The sequence below is a fragment of the Ceratotherium simum genome, chromosome Y, assembly GCF_057802395.1.
Source record: "Ceratotherium simum simum isolate JZ-2026a chromosome Y, ASM5780239v1, whole genome shotgun sequence".
Classification (NCBI taxonomy): Eukaryota; Metazoa; Chordata; class Mammalia; order Perissodactyla; family Rhinocerotidae; genus Ceratotherium; species Ceratotherium simum.
Window position 1 is genome coordinate 1,796,220 of NC_141941.1, and position 19,867 is coordinate 1,816,086.

The 19,867-nt window shown below is 45.3% G+C and overlaps 1 protein-coding gene across 1 annotated transcript in view; it reads left to right on the plus strand.

The window, feature by feature from the left end:
* The window catches only part of LOC147911602 (CD99 antigen-like), a 42,052-nt gene that overhangs the window by 19,008 nt on the left and 3,177 nt on the right, over nucleotides 1–19,867 (plus strand). Inside the window, exons 5-10 of the mRNA XM_087427873.1 lie at nucleotides 782–847; nucleotides 3,952–3,996; nucleotides 4,955–5,014; nucleotides 8,643–8,687; nucleotides 13,209–13,322; nucleotides 19,423–19,479. Of these exons, the coding sequence (XP_087283999.1) occupies nucleotides 782–847; nucleotides 3,952–3,996; nucleotides 4,955–5,014; nucleotides 8,643–8,687; nucleotides 13,209–13,322; nucleotides 19,423–19,479 (387 nt within the window). The remainder of the gene's footprint in view (nucleotides 1–781; nucleotides 848–3,951; nucleotides 3,997–4,954; nucleotides 5,015–8,642; nucleotides 8,688–13,208; nucleotides 13,323–19,422; nucleotides 19,480–19,867) is intronic.

The following is a 19,867-nucleotide window of genomic DNA, read 5'->3' on the forward strand; positions in this document are numbered from 1 at the left end:
TAAAAATATCGGTCACTGAATTGCCCCTTCCTCCTGACAATCTGCAATCCAAAAGACCTACAATTTCCTTGAACTTTTCCCCCAAATCACCATCCAATTGTTACCATGGTGTGGTCACTCTTGTCTCATCAGTTAACAAACCTAACTTTGTTGCAGATGAAAAAGGTTTCTTCTTTCCTGGGGCAAACAACACACACACACAAAGAGAGAATGAGAGAGGCTTATCTGTTTTAAATGATAAGTAGACCTAGTTTTTACCATGACAACCTAGGGAATGGGTGTGTTATTGTTGCTTGTTGTTGTGGGATTTCTGTTTTTCATCTGTTTGCTTACTTATAGTTTAAAAGATCTTATAGTCTTTGGAGTGATGGAAGGCAATTGTGAGTACTCTCGCCAGGGTTGGCTTCGTGGGCGTGGGACCTGTGCGGTCACACACTCAGAAGGAGCCCCATCCTTGATGGAGTGCTCTGTGGCCACCATATTGAAATTCTTCATCCAGTTTGAGTAAAGGGCCCTGCATTTTCATTTTGGCCTGGGACTCACTAATTCTGTAGCTGGTTTTCACATCTGCTTTTCGTTTCTATTCAAAATACATGAAGTTAAGCAGTCCAGCTGGGTGATGATGGAAAGAAACCAGCAGGTGGCCGTGTGTACGGATATGCCCACCGTGAGAAAGGACGCACTCCAATTTCTAACAGTTTGGTAAACCATCTGTATGCAAACGTGTATTTTGTTTCCTTTACTGCAAATAGCTCCTCGTTGCAACTCTCATCTTTTACAGATGACCCAGTGCCACACAATCCAGCCAAACCGAAACCTGACCCAAAACCCCGCCAGCCTGGATCTGGTAAGACGCCCCCATCCCTGAGCGTCCTCTGTGTGTTTCTCAGAGAACAGTGGTTTCCACATCCACTGAGAAGAGATGATTTCAGATTCGCATGTGCTCGCTGTGGACCCTCTGTGCAAGCTCATGCCAATTTTCCAGTAGTGGAAGGCAGTTTTACAAGATATTTTTGGTGTAGATTTGATTTTTAATTTGCTGATTATACTTCCAAGGTTTTAGGGAACCTTTAAAAAATTGAGTGCAAGTGTTTGAATATATAGAATCAATATGGAGAAAATATCATGTTGTATATTTGCTAGAGAGAAGCTATTGTTTTTTAAAGCTTTTTGCCTTTTTCTGACACATCATAATGATATTCTCAGAGTAATCTGACCAGCACCGGTCTACCAAATGGAATTGGAGTTGAAACGTCAGATTTTGAGTGGGTGTATTTGTTTAATTTTTAACACAGAAAAATATGAATATTGTCCCTAGTCTACCACTGTCAACATTTTGCTATTATTCTATCCAATATTGTATCTATCAATTTAAATGAAACAAGTTTTAAGTAAAAATGTCCATGTTTTGTTCATACTGTCATAACATTATTTTTTGCTTGTTAGTATTTCATAAATGTTTTCTCATATCATTTAATAGTTTTATCATAGAACTTTTAATGGCAGTTATATACTATTATAACTAATCTCTAATTTTGAAAATGTCATGTTTTTCCTGAATGATGAATTAGAAAGCAAATTTAAGCCATCTGAACTCTCTCTTTTTTTAATTCCTTAAAAGACATTTCTAGAAGTCAAATTGTTTAGGTCACTATGGGTAAGCACCTCTGTAGTTTTTGACATGTTTTTACGAAATTGCCCTCAGAATTGTACCAATTTACCTGCCTCTGTCCAGCTGTGTGTGCAAATGCCCATTTCTCCACACCATCACCAGTACTGGTTATTACCACCAGAAAGTCTTTGTCAAGTACAACCGTGTGTGGCGTCACAACATTCCAGTCCATGGTGGACCACATGGATGATGGTGGTCCCATGGGATTAGTACCGTACAGCCTAGGTGTGTAGTGGGCTGTATCATCTAGGTGTGTGTAAGTACACTCTGTGATGTTCACACAATGACAGTGTTGCCTAAAGATGCATTTCTCATAATGTGACCCCATCGTTACACAACGCGTGACTGTAGATCATGTAAAAGGTGAAACCACTCGTCCTAGTTTCATGACTTTATTTCTGATACTTAAAAGAAAATTTACTGCGTCGATTGGCCACCTATAGTTTTTCTTTGGTGTGTAGGTGGCTTGTGAGCTCTGTTCTTTCTCATACTTTAGGATAGCCAACATTTTCTTATGGATTTATAAGCCTACTTCATTTCTTTATGGATGTTATTTTCAGTCATTTATTGTGAAAATATTTTCCCGCTTATTTTTGCCTTCGAATATTTCTAACAGTGTTTTTCAAGAAGTGAGACTTGGCATCTTTCCTTTGTGGTGTGTTTTATGCTCACGTGGCTCCACTGTTTGTCTGTGGCTGTTAATTTTTTCCTTTTAACTTCAGAATCATTTTGTCATGGTCCCTGTCCCCTCTTGGGAAAAAGGAAACCCTCTTTTTGTTTTCATTTGAATGGTTCACCACTACAAATTGATTTATAGAGGGCTGACACATTTGCAAAATTGAGCTTCTTCCTTTGAATTCATTCTATGTGACTCTTTCTCCTTAGGATTTCTTTAAATGTATTTCCAAATTTTTTTGCCTGTTTTTATTTGTTTCTATGAATGTGTTTCTATGTCCATTATGTCTCTGTTTATTTCTGTTATTATAGAAAGCTCTTGTACATTTTTGCTAACTAGCCACTTAATGATGATCCCTTATTAACTTTTAATACTTTTCTCTTCATTTCTTATCTTTTCTAAGAAGACTGTCGTATTATTTGCAAGTGATTTTTTCTTTTTTATGTTTATATCTTCTCTTTACAGTTTACTTGTTTTCGTATCATTTTCCCTTGGCTAGAAAACACAGGACAGCATTAAATATGAGAGAAGAGAGCAGATATTTGTCACGCCTGGCTTTGAGGCAAAAACCCCAAGAGATTCACCTTCACAGAAAAGAAATTGCTTTTTTTTAAAAAAAAAGATAGATATTTAGTTCAGGAAGTGTCTTTCTATTCTAGTTCACTTTCTTTTCCAAACAGGAATTAATATTAAATTTCACCAAGTGCCTTGGTCATCAACACAGATGGTCATATTTTTTTTCTTTTAACCCGTGAATATGACAAGTTATATTGAAGGATGTCTTTGTATAAAATACGTCTTTGTGTTCATGGCATAAACCCTAGTTCATCATGGTAGGCTTTATTAAGCTGATGGATTAAATTGGGTATGAATCAGTCAGCTATAGCTGTCTAACAAACCATCCTCAAACCTAGTGGCTTAAAATTGTAAAAATTGTTACATCTGATGAGTCTGGGTTGCACTTGGCTGATCTTGGCCCAGTTCTCGTGGGCCTGTGGTCACCAGTGGGTCTTCTGGGGTTGACTTGTCTGGAGTGGTCCCAGCTGGGATGAGTGGGCTCTTCCTCATGCATCCCCCACATCCTTACACCAGCCTTATATGGACCCATTCTCAAGGGGGCCAACCCCACAGAGGCTATTTTTAAAATATCCATTTGTCTCCCATTTTGCTAACGTCCTGTATCCAGAGTAAGACACGTGGCTGAGACCAGAGTCATGGGCTGGGGAGAACATTCCACCCCCAGTGGGGCGGGTGAAAAACTAGGGCCATCAGTGCAATAAGTCTAAACCAGATAAATCCCTTTGGGCTTGTTATGTTGATGTTCATCCAAAAGATTGGCAAGCACTTTCCATTTCTTTCGGTGTTGACTTTTTCAGGCTTAGCAGCAGAGTTTTTGGTAACGCCAATTTTAGGAGTTTTAAAATAGAATGGGCATTCACTGTAATTGCATATTTGAAAGACTTTTTCCCATGAAGTAGTAGCTTCGTGGGTCTCCCCAGATCTGCTTTTGATTCTACTGGTGTTTTCCTTTACTCCAAGATGTCAAGACCCCCCGCCCCCGACAGTTCCAATGTGACAGATGACACTGTATTTTTCTTTCTAGGTGGATTTTCCGATTCTGACCTTGCTGATGGGGCTTCAGATGGAGGTAAAGTTAACCCTACACTTGTGTCCTTTCTCTCTCCATCCCCAATTACCGTCATGCTCTCCAGAATCACGGCAGGGTCGAAAGTCTTAGCCCTCGGCGAAATCACAGCCAGCTGTTGGGAAATCTCTCTCGGAGCTCTGCCACGTACAGATGCGTCCAGGGTGTGGACCGTGGGACCTGCCCCCGTAGAGGCTGGTCCCTTGGAGCTGTGTTAAGAGTTCCTGGAACTCCTCTCTTTTCCCGTGTGGATGGAGGGCACTTCTCACACATCTCCTCCTATACCCGATCTCTATCTCTTCTGTGACTCTCTGGCAATGCTCATGGCGTGTGTGGTTTCCTATTCTGTAATGAATGTGGAAATCGCAGCCCCGAGAATGAAGAGATGGGACTTGCTCAGAGGGCCCTTGTTGCCAGTGTTACAGTTAGAAAAGTAGATTTTTTCCGCCTCTCTCTTTAAATATAATAAGTGAATAAATATAGAATAATGATAATAGTATATACTTAAAATAATTAGAATGTTTATTTATTATATTTATACATGGTTTATCTTAATACATATTTATATATCCCAGGAGCCAACAGGCTATGGATCACCCCACAGCTCTGAGGGGCTCTGGGGCTCTGACTGGGATTCTGCCTGAGCCCAGCGGATAGAATCCCTGGGGCATCCAGGACTCACTGGGTCTCCCGGAGCCCACCCTGGCAGGAAGGTTAGAGTCTCCTTTCCAGGTAAATGGGAGCAAGGCAGACGACAGCGTCAGCACAGTGGGGACGTCCCCACTCAACAATGGAAAAGGACTCCCTGATATTAAATGGCCTCATCAGTCCATCCCATGGTCATTTCTGTGAAGGTACCTTCACAACTGAAGGTCACATGAGCTCATCCTTGCTATGAGTCTTCCTTTTCCAAAAATCTTCCTGGTGCAATTTGTCAACAAGGTTCGTTGCTTTCTTGCAGGAGGTGGTCACGTTGAGAGTGGTGGCCATGGAGGCCAGGCTTCTAATGGGGAGAGGCAAGGTACGTACACCTGGTTTCTGACATCTTGGGTTGAGAAACGGAGGATGCAGTGGTCAAGACCTGATGCTTAGCATTTGCACCATCATCCTAAAGATACGGGCACCAAGCGTGGTTCTCTGTGGAGGGCACTTCAGCCAGGCTCCTGCCTGTTCCAGGAGCTCGGCTGAAATAGCTGGTTGACCTCTTCCCAACATGTCCAGCAAGTGGGTGCCAATATCACCCGCATTTTAAGTTCCACCCTGCTCCCTAAGTGTGCCACCTGGTGAACCCCAATGGTGGCATGTGGACCCCATGGTCTGGTCCCCAGGCTCCCAGGCAACCTCGTCCCCGTGTGTGGTGAGAAGACCTCTCCTCTAGCAGATCGTGGGACAAAAGCCCATTCTGCTGGATCTTGGGTTCCCTTTTGTTCTTGAGCAAAGACATGATGAGGTTGGAACTGTGAGTGTGGATCCCCGTGGGTTCTGAGATTTGTTGTATTCTCAACACGGAAGCACAGATGGTTTATCTCGTTTCTCCTTTTTCAGAAACCTTTTCCTTATAAGGTACAAGAAAAATAAAGATTAAAAGAACTCCTTTAAAAACTTAAAAAAGACAAAGATGGTATCTCGTGTCCCTAAAAAAATTTGTGGGACACGCTGTCACGTTGCTTCTAGCCAAATCCCTGGTTTTAAGCATTTTTGTTGGCAGACGAGGTATTTATTTGGGCAAAGATTTTTAACATCTATGTGCTGTTTTGATCAGTGTTAAAATGTGGATTCTTAAATGTGTAATGCATCGTCTTAAAATGTTCTTAAAGTTCTTAGAGAAAAAGTTCTTAAATTTTGTGATGAATAGTCTTGGAGAAAGAAATGTGACCGCGGTCCCTTGTTTTATATATTTATCATTCTTAAGGACACAGGTCTTGGGTTTTAAGCTCTCCCTGCAGACATAATAATTTGCTTGCTGCCCTTGCCTAGAATGGGAAGGTCACTTAGGAATAAATGCCCTAAGAGAATTTACACCCAGCACATTTATTTCAGGCCATCATTCCTGGCTCCTCATTTATAGCTACATACTGTTTAATGTATGACTTTACCAGAGAGGGATGGCCAAGCTCGAAGCATCTTTCCACGATATGACCCTGTTTTGCATATGTTAAAGTCCGACAGGGCGAAGGCAACCACCAGTAGTTGGTATCAGAACCAGTGTTTTTGCTGACACCCTTGAAATGATTTGTTTCTGTTCCTCATGGGAGAGCTGAGACCTTTCCATCTGGAGAAACATCTGGTTCAAATATGGCAGCTAGAATTGTGAATCTTTCTTCATTTTCCAGTAACGGACATTGTCCCCGAATGAAGGCAACCATATGTGCTTTTGAGTGGCCGTGTGGTTTCGACGATTGTCCCTGAAAGCTTACGGTCCTATGGTAGCTCACACTGTTCCGTACGAAGAATGTAGAAGAAGTCCACGTATATTGCCAACAGCACATCATTGGAGCAGAGATTTATGAGGGAGAATGGTTATTTTCATCTCCATGGGATAGAAGCTCACAAGCACGTGGTCATTTAAGACAGTGGGATTTTGTTCCACGGGCATAAATGTCCACGTAACATGGATCACCTGGAATTCTTTCCTGGACCCTTGGGAATTGCCCACATGTCCTCAAAGGAGACCCGACCATGTTCCAATGTAGCTCCAAACTACTGTGATATGTGCGGATCTGATTTTAATCCCTGGTGGTTGTGTGTCCTGCCCTCCACCTGTAGCCCTTCCTACACATCTTCCCGTGGCTCGCTCCCTCTCCTCATTCTTGCTCCCTTCAGTGCCACTTTATGTGAAAGGTCGTCCCTGGGCTGCTGAATTAGAGGAACCACCTCCTGCTGTCACCCACGCAATGCACATTCCATCCCCTCAACCTGCTAAGACTCTGTCTTTGCTCCTGCCAACCCACAACCAGGAAAGCTGCTTGGCAGATCCTAGGTGCTCAGTAGATAAATGTGGGCTGAGGGGTGTTATTCTGTGGACCTGAGCTGGACCTGAAATACTTATTGGAAAGCTCTGTGCGTGGCATCACCCCAATATCTCTAACGTACCTCCTCAGGGACCCTCAGCAGAAGTGATGGCGTGCGTCCCAGCACTGGGAACTCCTGGATTGGGCTCCAACTCTGTCCTTATAACTACATGTCCTTGGGCAAGCAGCTTACACTTGTGTCTGCCTCCGTCTGAGCGGTGGGCATAGAGGGTCCCAGGGCTCTGGTCAGCCAGACCAGAAAGAACACTTGAGACCTGTGGTCCCTCTCTGCCCCTCCTGCTGCCCAGTCAAGTGGAGGGATATTGCTCGATGGAATTAAGAAGGACTGCCGTCTATATTAGCCAGTGTGCTAACTAGCCACTTAATGATGATCCCTTATTAAGTTTTAATAGTTTTCTCTTCATTTCTTACCTTTTCTAAGAAGACTGTCATATTATTTGCTAGTGATTTTTCTTTTTTATGTTTATATCTTCTCTTACAGTTTACTTGTTTTCGTATCATTTTCCCTTGGCTAGAAAATGCAGGACAGCATTAAATATGAGAGAAGAGAGCAGATATTTGTCACGCCTGGCTTTGAGGCAAAAACCCCAAGAGATTCACCTTCACAGAAAAGAAATTTCTTTTTTTTTAAAAAAGGATAGATATTCAGTTCAGGAAGTGTCTTTCCATTCTAGTTCACTTTCTTTTCCAAACAGGAATTAATATTAAATTTCACCAAATGCCTTGGTCATCAACACAGATGGTCATATTTTTTTTCTTTTAACCCATGAATATGACAGGTTATATTGAAGGATGTCCTTGTATAAAATCCGTCTTTGTGTTCATGGCATAAACCCTAGTTCATCATGATAGGTTTTATTAAGCTGATGGATTAAATTGGGTATGAATCAGTCAGCTATAGCTGTCTAACAAACCATCCTCAAACTTAGTGGCTTAAAATTGTAAAAATTGTTACATCTGATGAGTCTGGGTTGGACTTGGCTGATCTCGGCCCAGTTCTCGTTTGCCTGTGGTCACCAGTGGGTCTCTGGGGTTGACTTGTCTGGAGTGGTCCCAGCTGGGATGAGTGGGCTCTTCCTCATGCATCCCCCACATCCTTACACCAGCCTTATATGGGCCCATTCTCAAGGGGGCCAACCCCACAGAGGCTATTTTTAAAATATCCGTTTGTCTCCCATTTTGCTAACGTCCTGTACCCAGAGTAAGACATGTGGCTGAGACCAGAGTCATGGGCTGGGGAGAACATTCCACCCCCAGTGGGGTGGGTGAAAAACTAGGGCCATCAGTGCAATAAGTCTAAACCAGATAAATCCCTTTGGGCTTGTTTTGTTGATGTTCATCCAAAAGATTGGCAAGCACTTTCCATTTCTTTCGGTGTTGACTTTTTCAGGCTTAGCAGCAGAGTTTTTGGTAACGCCAATTTTAGGAGTTTTAAAATAGAATGGGCATTCACTGTAATTGCATATTTGAAAGACTTTTTCCCATGAAGTAGTAGCTTCGTGGGTCTCCCCAGATCTGCTTTTGATTCTACTGGTGTTTTCCTTTACTCCAAGATGTCAAGACCCCCCGCCCCCGACAGTTCCAATGTGACAGATGACACTGTATTTTTCTTTCTAGGTGGATTTTCCGATTCTGACCTTGCTGATGGGGCTTCAGATGGAGGTAAAGTTAACCCTACATTTGTGTCCTTTCTCTCTCCATCCCCAATTACCGTCATGCTCTCCAGAATCACGGCAGGGTCGAAAGTCTTAGCCCTCGGCGAAATCACAGCCAGCTCTTGGGAAATCTCTCTCGGAGCTCTGCCACGTACAGATGCGTCCAGGGTGTGGACCGTGGGACCTGCCCCCGTAGAGGCTGGTCCCTTGGAGCTGTGTTAAGAGTTCCTGGAACTCCTCTCTTTTCCCGTGTGGATGGAGGGCACTTCTCAGACGTCTCCTCCTCTACCCGATCTCTATCTCTTCTGTGACTCTCTGGCATTGCTAGTGGCGTGTGTGGTTTCCTATTACGTAATGAATGTGGAAATCGCAGCCCCGAGAATGAAGAGATGGGACTTGCTCAGAGGGCCCTTGTTGCCAGTGTTACAGTTAGAAAAGTAGATTTTTCCGCCTCTCTCTTTAAATATAATAAGTGAATAAATATAGAATAATGATAATAGTATATACTTCATTAGAATGTTTATTTATTATATTTATACATGGTTTGTCTTAATACATATTTATATATCCTGGGAGCCAACAGGCTATGGATCACCCCACAGCTCTGATGGGCTCTGGGGCTCTGACTGGGATTCTGCCTGAGCCCAGCGGATAGAATCCCTGGGGCATCCAGGACTCACTGGGTCTCCCGGAGCCCACTCTGGCAGGAAGGTTTGAGCCTCCTTTCCAGGTAAATGGGAGCAAGACAGACGACAGCTTCAGCACAGTGGGGACGTCCCCACTCAACAATGGAAAAGGACTCCCTGATATTAAATGGTCTCATCAGTCCATCCCATGGTCATTTCTGTGAAGGTACCTTCACAACTGAAGGTCACATGAGCTCATCCTTGCTGTGAGTCTTCCTTTTCCAAAAATCTTCCTGGTGCAATTTGTCAACAAGGTTCGTTGCTCTCTTGCAGGAAGTGGTCACGGTGAGAGTGGTGGCCGTGGAGGCCAGGCTCCTAATGGGGAGGGGCAAGGTACATACACCTGGTTTCTGACATCTTGGGTTGAGAAACGGAGGATGCAGTGGTCAAGACCTGATGCTTAGCATTTGCACCATCATCCTAAAGATACGGGCACCAAGCATGGTTCTCTGTGGAGGGCACTTCAGCCGAGCCCTGGAACAGGCAGGAGCTCAGCTGAAATAGCTGGTTGATCTCTTCCCAACGTGTCCAGCAAGTGGGTGCCAATATCACCCGCATTTTAAGTTCCAGCCTGCTCCCTAAGTGTGCCACCTGGTGAACCCCAATGGTGGCATGTGGACCCCATGGTCTGGTCCCAAGGCTCCCAGGCAACCTCGTCCCCGTGTGTGGTGAGAAGACCTCTCCTCTAGCAGATCGTGGGGCAAAAGCCCATTCTGCTGGATCTTGGGTTCCCTTTTGTTCTTGAGCAAAGACATGATGAGGTTGGAACTGTGAATGAGGATCCCCGTGGGTTCTGAGATTTGTTGTATTCTCAACACGGAAGCACAGATGGTTTATCTCATTTCTCCTTTTTCAGAAACCTTTTCCTTATAAGGTACAAGAAAAATAAAGATTAAAAGAACTCCTTTAAAAACTTAAAAAAGACAAAGATTGTATCTTGTGTCCCTAAAAAAATTTGTGGGGCGCGCTTTCACGTTGCTTCTAGCCAAATCCCTGGTTTTAAGCATTTTCGTTGGCAGACGAGGTATTTATTTGGGCAAAGATTTTTAACATCTATGTGCTGTTTTGATCAGTGTTAAAATGTGGATTCTTAAATGTGTAATGCATCGTCTTAAAATGTTCTCAAAGTTCTTAGAGAAAAAGTTCTTAAATTTTGTGATGAATAGTCTTGGAGAAAGAAATGTGACCGCGGTCCCTTGTTTTATATATTTATCATTCTTAAGGACGCAGGTCTTGGGTTTTAAGCTCTCCCTGCAGACATAATAATTTGCTTGCTGCCCTTACCTAGAATGGGAAGGTCACTTAGGAATAAATGCCCTAAGAGAATTTACACCCAGCACATTTATTTCAGGCCATCATTCCTGGCTCCTCATTTATAGCTACATACTGTTTAATGTATGACTTTACCAGAGAGGGATGGCCAAGCTCGAAGCATCTTTCCACGATATGACCCTGTTTTGCATATGTTAAAGTCCGACAGGGCGAAGGCAACCACCAGTAGTTGGTATCAGAACCAGTGTTTTTGCTGACACCCTTGAAATGATTTGTTTCTGTTCCTCATGGGAGAGCTGAGACCTTTCCATCTGGAGAAACATCTGGTTCAAATATGGCAGCTAGAATTGTGAATCTTTCTTCATTTTCCAGTAACGGACATTGTCCCCGAATGAAGGCAACCATATGTGCTTTTGAGTGGCCGTGTGGTTTCGACGATTGTCCCTGAAAGCTTACGGTCCTATGGTAGCTCACACTGTTCCGTACGAAGAATGTAGAAGAAGTCCACGTATATTGCCAACAGCACATCATTGGAGCAGAGATTTATGAGGGAGAATGGTTATTTTCATCTCCATGGGATAGAAGCTCACAAGCACGTGGTCATTTAAGACAGTGGGATTTTGTTCCACGGGCATAAATGTCCACGTAACATGGATCACCTGGAATTCTTTCCTGGACCCTTGGGAATTGCCCACATGACCTCAAAGGAGACCCGACCATGATCCAATGTGGCTGCAAACTACTGTGATATGTGCGGATCTGATTTTAATCCCTGGTGGTTGTGTGTCCTGCCCTCCACCTGTAGCCCTTCCTACACATCTTCCCGTGGCTCGCTCCCTCTCCTCATTCTTGCTCCCTTCAGTGCCACTTTATGTGAAAGGTCGTCCCTGGGCTGCTGAATTAGAGGAACCACCTCCTGCTGTCACCCACGCAATGCACATTCCATCCCCTCAACCTGCTAAGACTCTGTCTTTGCTCCTGCCAACCCACAACCAGGAAAGCTGCTTGGCAGATCCTAGGTGCTCAGTAGATAAATGTGGGCTGAGGGGTGTTATTCTGTGGACCTGAGCTGGACCTGAAATACTTATTGGAAAGCTCTGTGCGTGGCATCACCCCAATATCTCTAACGTACCTCCTCAGGGACCCTCAGCAGAAGTGATGGCGTGCGTCCCAGCACTGGGAACTCCTGGATTGGGCTCCAACTCTGTCCTTATAACTACATGTCCTTGGGCAAGCTGCTTACACTTGTCTCTGCCTCCGTCTGAGTGGTGGGCATAGAGGGTCCCAGGGCTCTGGTCAGCCAGACCAGAAAGAGCACTTGAGACCTGTGGTCCCTCTCTGCCCCTCCTGCTGCCCAGTCAAGTGGAGGGATATTGCTCGATGGAATTAAGAAGGAATGCCGTCTATATTAGCCAGGGTTCTCCAGAGGAACAGAACAGATAGGATGCATGTAGATATAAAGAAAGAGGTTTATTGTAAGGAATTGGCTCATGTGATTATGGAGGCTGAGAAGTGTCACAGTCTACCGTCTGCTAGCTGGAGACCCTGGAACGCTGGTGGTGTAATTCAGTCCAAGTTCAAAGGACTGAGAACCAAGAGAGCCAATGGTTGGAAATCCCAGTCTGAGTCCAAAAGCCCGAGAATCAAGAGCGCCAATGTCCAAGGGCAGGAGAATTCTCAATGGACATCCCAACTCCAGCAGAGAGCAAATTCCCCCCACTTCACCTTTGTGTTCTATTCAGACCTTCAACCAGTTAGATGAGTGCTGCCCACACAGGGGAGGGCAATCTGCTTTACTCAGTCCTACAATTCAAATGCTGAACTCATCCAGAGACACCTACATGGACACACTCAGAAATGATGTTTTCCCAGCTGTCTGGTCACCCCTCAGCCCAGTCAGGTGGACATATAGAACTAACCATCACACCCTCTTTCCTTTATTCATGGAGCAGTGTGTTTTGGGCACCTGTCATGCTAAGAAACAGCTGTAGATGTGGGACAGATATGGGTAGTTTGAGAATTAGTGACAGTGGATGGAAATACCGTCATAGTAAATCATGAAAGTAATGAAGAGGTCAGTGGCTTTGATTTTTAGAAAGGGCATGAAGAGATGGGAATTGTATGGTCCCAGCCGGGCACCTTCCACTGTGGAATGTGTCACCTCTCCTGAGAGCTTCCTCATTGAGCTGTTAGGATGCTGTGCTGGTCATAGGGATGGGGAGGAGGTGGAGTTTGTTGTCCCACTGGAAACCAATGATTGGATTGGAAACGGTGCACATAGTGAAATTAATTTCAATTCTAGATGTGACTTTTGGGGACCAGGAGGGAGGTGCCCCTCTGGGAACGGCAGTGTAACTGGCCCTTCCTATGATGCAAAAGGATTTGAGGCCGTCTTTGGGAATTGGGCAAAGCTCGGGAGTGGAATTCCTTCTGTGGTCACCTGTGGCCCCGTGTCTCAGTGCTTAGCCCACCGTCTTCCTCTTGGCAGGGCCGCCAGCCGCCTGCCCCGTGGGCTTCTTTCCATGAGTGTCTTTCTCCCCAATCGTGGTGTCTTGTGCTTCTTCCCACAGGCGAATCCCCTGGGGTGGTCCCTGGCATCGTGGGAGCTGTTTTGGTAGCTGTGGCCGGAGCCATTTCTAGCTTTATCGCCTACCAGAAAAAGAAGTTCTGCTTCAAAGAGAACGGTAAGTCTTCCCCTCTGCTCTCTTTCCTTTCTGCCTCGCTAACTTGAAAACTGTGCACTCTTAAAAAGTACTAAAACCAAGCCAGAACTCAGGTTGGCACGAAACTGGTGTGAGGTGACTGATGCTTTGTGAAATTGCTCGAATACTGGAATCAGACTGGGTGGCTTTGATCCCAACACTGTCCTGTGTTCAGCTGTGTAAACTTTGTGTAAGTTACTAACCACTCCAGTTCTTGGGTTTTACATCTATGACGGGGGAGGTGATAGTCCGTACACCATAGAATTTTTGTGAGGATTAATAAGCTCGTGTGTGAAAGTCTTCACAGATTGCCTGGCAGCGAGTGAGCGTTGAAGAAATGTTAGCTTTTATGATTTATTCATCTTTATTTACAATCACCATCATCTTCTTCATCATTAGGACAGGAGCGATGGCCACAGGGCCGCCATATTGTTTTCTCCACCCAAGGGAATTAAAATCGAAACACAGGGCAGCTGATTCCCTTTCTGCTAGGGAAGGTTCTTGGGTGGAATATACAATTTATAGGGGACTGTGGAGAATATCACACTTACCAGTGATTGGAACTCCATTGTTGGACGATTTGGGACTTTATGTGCAAAAGTCCCTATATTACTTAGGATCTGCCCTGACGTCAGTAAGTTCAACTATTTTGAACACAGCTGATGTTCATACATCTCTAGAAGTCTCTGTCTACATCTTGCCTTCACTCCTGCAGGACTAACAAGGGATGGGTTGTGACTTGCTTTGTGTGGGTCCCGTGGACTGTAGATGCCTCTCATCCTTGGAGGAGCCTTCTGGTGTCTGAACTTCTCATCCTACCCGTGTTCTTAAGTCTTTATTCATACTTTGCCATTGACCTCATCCACGTAAAGGACCACTTCTGAGGGCTCTGGGGAAATTCCCAAAAGGTTTGACCAGATGCTGATGATGGAGGCAAGGTTAGGAATGGAGATTACCCTTCGTCTTTCATCATCCCAGACTTTGAGGTCCACAAACTCTGTTTATAGCCTGAAGTTGAAAGTCCTAGACAGGTTTTGGATTCACAGACCTAAGATAAGCTGCTGTTTTTATATCCCTCATCTTGCCGTAGAAGATAAGGGTGCCCGATGGTATCTCGTTTCCCACATGTGACCGGGTCCCTTCCATCTGGCGGTGCTTGGGAAAGTGTGGTTGCTTGATTGAATGGCAGTGTCCAGCGGTGCCCAAATGGACAGATGACCTAGTTTGAGGAGACGCCTATAAAAGATCGACATTTAGAACTGAGAGGAGAAAAACAAAAGACAACACCTTTCTCCTCTTGCTTTTCCTAGAAACAGCAGAGAGGTTAAATGAGTAGAGATTCAGGGGAAGTGAATTCGTGTTTCCTTTTCAATTACATTTCCCCCTCTCTGTAGATGCTCATCTCAGAGCATCATGCTCAGCCAGGAGAGTAGAAAGCCGTGCTCTCTCAGAAGGATACATGGCAAGTCCTGGCCCAACGATGTTCTGAAAATCTGTAGGTGAACCCCACTTGGATTCTGGAGTTGAAGAGTATTTCTGTTACCTTGGGTATGGGATGTAGGGACCTCTGGGATATTGTGGTGCTATTCCACGTTCACATGTCAAGGCAAGGGACTTGAGGAAGCATCCAAGTGTCTTAATAGACTTGACGTCATCCAATATTTGGAAATGGGATTCGGGAATTGGGAAAACCAAGTGTTCTCCATCTCGCCGTACCCCATCCTCGGGTCTTGGTCTTTGGCTGAAGCCTTCTGTCTACTGCAGGGATGGAGGTGGGCGTGGAAAATGGAAAGCCCGGGTAGAAATAGTTGAACCTACCGTTTTCAAAAATAAAAGCATCCTTTCTGAAGAATTGGCTCAGGGCAGTCCAGGATTCAACTTATGCTACTGAGGAGCTAGCTAAATTCATTTCCCTAGAACATTTTCTACAGTCTTTCTGCTTCTTGGGCTGAATTTATATCAGGTGCAGCTTTAAGTCTTGATTTGCTTTCTGTTTGTTATGGGGCTGATGATCTTGAGCTTATGTAGATACACAGAGCAAAGGGCAAACCTTCACTAGGGAAGGAAGCTGGTACTTCTGATTTCAGTAATTAGGCACTTTTGTCCAGCTATAAAATGCCCAGCGTTAACGCAAAGAAAATTAAGTGCTATTCTCCTATGAACATCAAGAGTCTATGGCAGAAGAGTATTTTTCTGATTGAAATGTTGAATTTTGGTTTTGGGGGCGTGAAGATCCTAGAACTTTTGGGGTCTGTGCAGGACTGTTTTATGGGTTTTACTCCTGGGATGGTCATTTTAGGATGTACAAACCCATATGTAATGCTGAGCTTGGAGATTTCCTAAGAAGGATGTGGCCACAGCATGCCCCAGTCCTTGAAGAAGCTGTGGTTTGAGGAAACCATTATTCTACAAGAGTGCATGTTTATAAAGCAACGTGATTTTCCAGGACTTTGTCAGTGTGTTGAAATGTGTAGCGTCTGTTGACTTGCCATCAAGTTTCCTCTTGAGCCAGCGGATGGAGGCAGAAGTGTTTTCCCAACGTGGAGCTGCGTCCATCAAATAGTTAGTCTTGATGTAAATTTATTTAAGAGCTTTTCGGTGTTCTGTTGTGAGCTAAATTTTGGAAAAAATATCCACGGCCAGCAAAATTTAATAGATCTATCCTTTATTCCTAAAAATTCGAAATGGTTCTAGGAGTCTGAGGGATTGCATGCATGCTGGCTCGCTAAAGCCATCTAGGAGCGTGCTCACGGTCGACTGCGTCTTGGCGTTTTGGCGTGTTGGCTTCGAGTAACTGGTTTGATGACACGGAGCCTGGGCTGCTTTGACAGAGCGCAGCTTTGGCTGCTGTCGTGTGACATGGGTGATGCTGCCCTTCTGTGTGCGTGGCAGCTGGTTCCTGTTGCTCACCGCACATCTGCCTGCTGTTTGGAGCCTCCTTGGCTGGTAGCGGTTTCTTGAGACTTTAGTGAAATGAGCTGCTGGAGTGTCCTCCCTTCTCCCATCCCTCCTTCCCTCTCCTCCTTAATGTTGGTGTCCTCTTCTGATTCTAGCTCCCTGTTTCCCTTTGCTCTCTAAGCTTGTGAGCCCAGAGAACGTCTTTCTAACAGCTCGCGGCTGCTGCTGTCTGGGGCGTTGGCGCACACCCAGACCAAGCCTCTCGGAAGTTCACTTTCTTTTCTCTTTTTCGATCTTCCTTTTCAGATGAGTAGAAGATCTAGGGACGAGCAGAAAACCCTGTGCGGGCTGCGAGATCATCCCGTCTGATCAGTGTTTGTCTCCTAAGACGCAGACTCTAAAGCAAACCGTGGCTTCTGTCTTTCTGTCATGCTAAATTGCCACGGATTTGTGATTCTCCTAGACTGGATTCTGTGCCTTGAATTCTATATGTTTTCCCCCTTGTTGAAGCATAGAAGCTTACTATGTGATATGAATGCACGGGTAGCTTCAGAAAAGGAAGAGAAGCGCAGATTTTTAAAAAATTTAAATCCAAAGGAAAGAAAGGCAGTGGATGGCTTCCATGTATTAATGGGGTTCCTCCCCGTCGAGTCCATCTTTGCCAATGGGTCAGGCAGGAGGGCAGGGGTGACCACCATCCTCCCTACAGTCTCCTGGAGCAGAGCCCACCCCGGTCATAGGGTTCAATCTTTTCACGCCACCGACGCAATTTTTAACCCTCTGATTTCATAGCCTCTGGATTTTGAGGGTGCATTTGTCACTCCGTTTCCCATGAAGCAGTTCCTAATTCTCTCTCTCTCCCATCAGTTCTTTCCCAATATGGGAACTTCCCAGTTCTCAGGGGGAAAACGTCCATATATTTAGGAATATCTTAACATTTTAAGGTCAGTGGGGTGGGATCTTGTTGACACCTGAGAATTCTTACATCCTTGCACATCCCTGTGAGCATGGAATCATCGCTAGATTTTTTTTCCGTTTGCGCATTCGGCCATCTCGTTCTGGGCATAAAATTGCTTTTTCGGGTGGTGGTGATATTAGGGTTAAAGGATAGGTTTTGGGGTTAGTAGGGATGGGTAATGGGGGGTGGGTTGAGGACTCTGTGACAGAGGCTGTAAATGCTTTTCCCGTGGGTCTGGTCACCCTCCAGTGGTCACCTTGATGGCCTTGACAGCAGTCACCCTGACTGCCCTCTGGCTCTTTGAAGGATGCGTCCGCAGGTTTCTCAGCTCTGATAAAATGAAGCCTGTGCCTCACTTAGCACAGGGGGAGTCTGGATCGGATCTCCGTGTGCCTCCAAGAAGTCAGCCCTCCGTGTGACCTCAAGATCAGGCACTGCTGATCAGCGGTCCCCGGGGGCCTGTTGTGGCCCCGAGTGCTTGTTACGTATATGCACACGTATTTCCTGAGCATAGACACACGCTAAAGCCCCGATTGCTGTAATTGCTCTGATAGCTCCGAATGGTTCCTAGCCTAAAAGAAACACACTTGAGTTTCTTTAATTTCTTTTGAGATGGGGAGTGTCTGGCCTTTTAAGTTTTGAAAGGGAAGCAGGTGGCACGGATGGCGAATCTCTTGGAATCTGTTCTCTTCTGTGGGACCCACTGGGGACCGCTGCTTGGTGTCCTGGGGGCTTGCACAGGTCTTCACTGGGAGACGGGAGTCTGGCTCTGCATCCTTGAACACGAGGCTCCCGTCTGCTCCCTCCCTTTCGAATGTTCGCCTTGCCACGGCTGCATCAGCTCCAGCTAAAAGCAGTCCCAAGAGGCCAGAGTCTTGGGGCTTCTTGGAGAACTCCCCTGGCGACAGAGGTGCATTTTAATTACCGCCAACGATGGCGCCACATTATTGCCTCATTACGCAAGCATGTGCTGAGTCTGGGAAGGAGGGAGTTGATTCCTGCTCCCAGAGGGCGGAGACCCCTCCTCATGCCATGATGCATCCACCTCGTTTCCTGGAAGGTGCAGCCCCAAACCTGTACCTTCAGAATGTCGTCGCCAAATGCTGGGAGTTTGTGATGCCAACCCCAAAATACGGCGTATGAACACTGCCCCCTACAAATGCCCATCCAGAGTGTATAGAACCAAAGATGCTTTTTACCTGTTCGAAATAAATTTTGCCACCAATGGATTTTGGCTTTGCAATACTTTATTGTTTTAAATGGGCTTTTTTTTTTTTCTTTTTCCTTGAACAACCAGATTTGATGGAGCATTTCACGACCCCGTTAGAATGAATATCTTTGCCATTTCCATTTGCACTTTTTTTTTGCTAGGGAGAAATTAGTGGTCCTGTGAAATGAAAGCAAATTTAATACTTCTTGCCATGACAGTTTGCTGTACAATGTGCCTGTGTAGAGGACCCACCGTCTGCCCCACCAGCGGAAGCCATGACATGTGTGGTCCCGGCCGTGCAATGCTTTTACAGATGTCTTCGAACTTTGTCCTCTTTGGGTGTTTTTCTTTCTTTTTTGAATCTTAGAATTTGGGTCTCTAAAGGGGGTCCTGTTTCGTGGTTGGGGGAGGGGGTTAGAGATGATGGAATTCATTTTACCCAGATTGCGATCCGTTTTTCCGTGACCCGGATTCAAAATCGTGTGGGGTGTCTTGTTCAGGAAGGTATGCTAACCACAGACGATGCAATTTTGCAAAGAAGAAAACTTTGTGAACAGGAAATGAACTATCACGGATCTGGTGAGCTTGCTCAGGTGCCTCTCGTGTCGAAAGTGCACCATTTATGTGTTCCTTAGCAGGAAAGAAATAAATGGATCTTGTCTGTGAATCTCTCATGAGTTTTGACTTCTGTGGCCTTAATGCTGGATACCTTGGTGAATGTTTGAGAGAATGGTCGCGTTTGCGTGGATGCGTTTTTGAAAAATTTTGGAATAGAAATGGAAATTAAAAAACAGACAACGCAGGAGCAAGCAGATGGGTCCGCACAAGGGCCTTTAGCTCTGGATTCTCCGATGGCCAGGGAAGTCCTGGGTGGCTGTCTTCCTCCCTCTCATTCACTTTGCTTTTGGAGAGGCGGATTGGGGAGGAGGGTATGGGGCCGATTCATCCCAAGAATGACGATCAGGGTGTGTTGTCTCTGTATTCACCCTCTTGGGGTGTTTTGTGCTTCCTTTCAGCTGACCAAGGCGAAGTCGACATGGAAAACCACCACAGCACCAACGCTGAGCCCCCCGGTAAGAAGGGATGCTGGGAGTCAGGCGCCCGCTGGTGTGTCCGTTCTGTCTCCTCCAACCGCACGCTGGTCCCGCCATCCTGCCCCAGTTCTCAAATTCGGTTTATGGCATCGAATTTGCTCCTTTATGTCTCATTGCTTTCCAGGGGATTCGTTCTGGGAGATGATGTATAAATGTCCAGGGCTTGAGGCTTCAGATGAGACCTAACAATGCTGAAGACTCTCTTTAATAATCGATTACTGTAATTTTCGAAGTGGCCCCCAGTTGATGCGTGGCCAGAGAGTCAGCAGCTGGCTGGTGTGCAGCAAAGATTGAAAATGCACCAAGATACAGCTTTTTGTCACATTCTGTGGTCACTTGTACAAAATCCTCTGAACCAGGTGGAGAA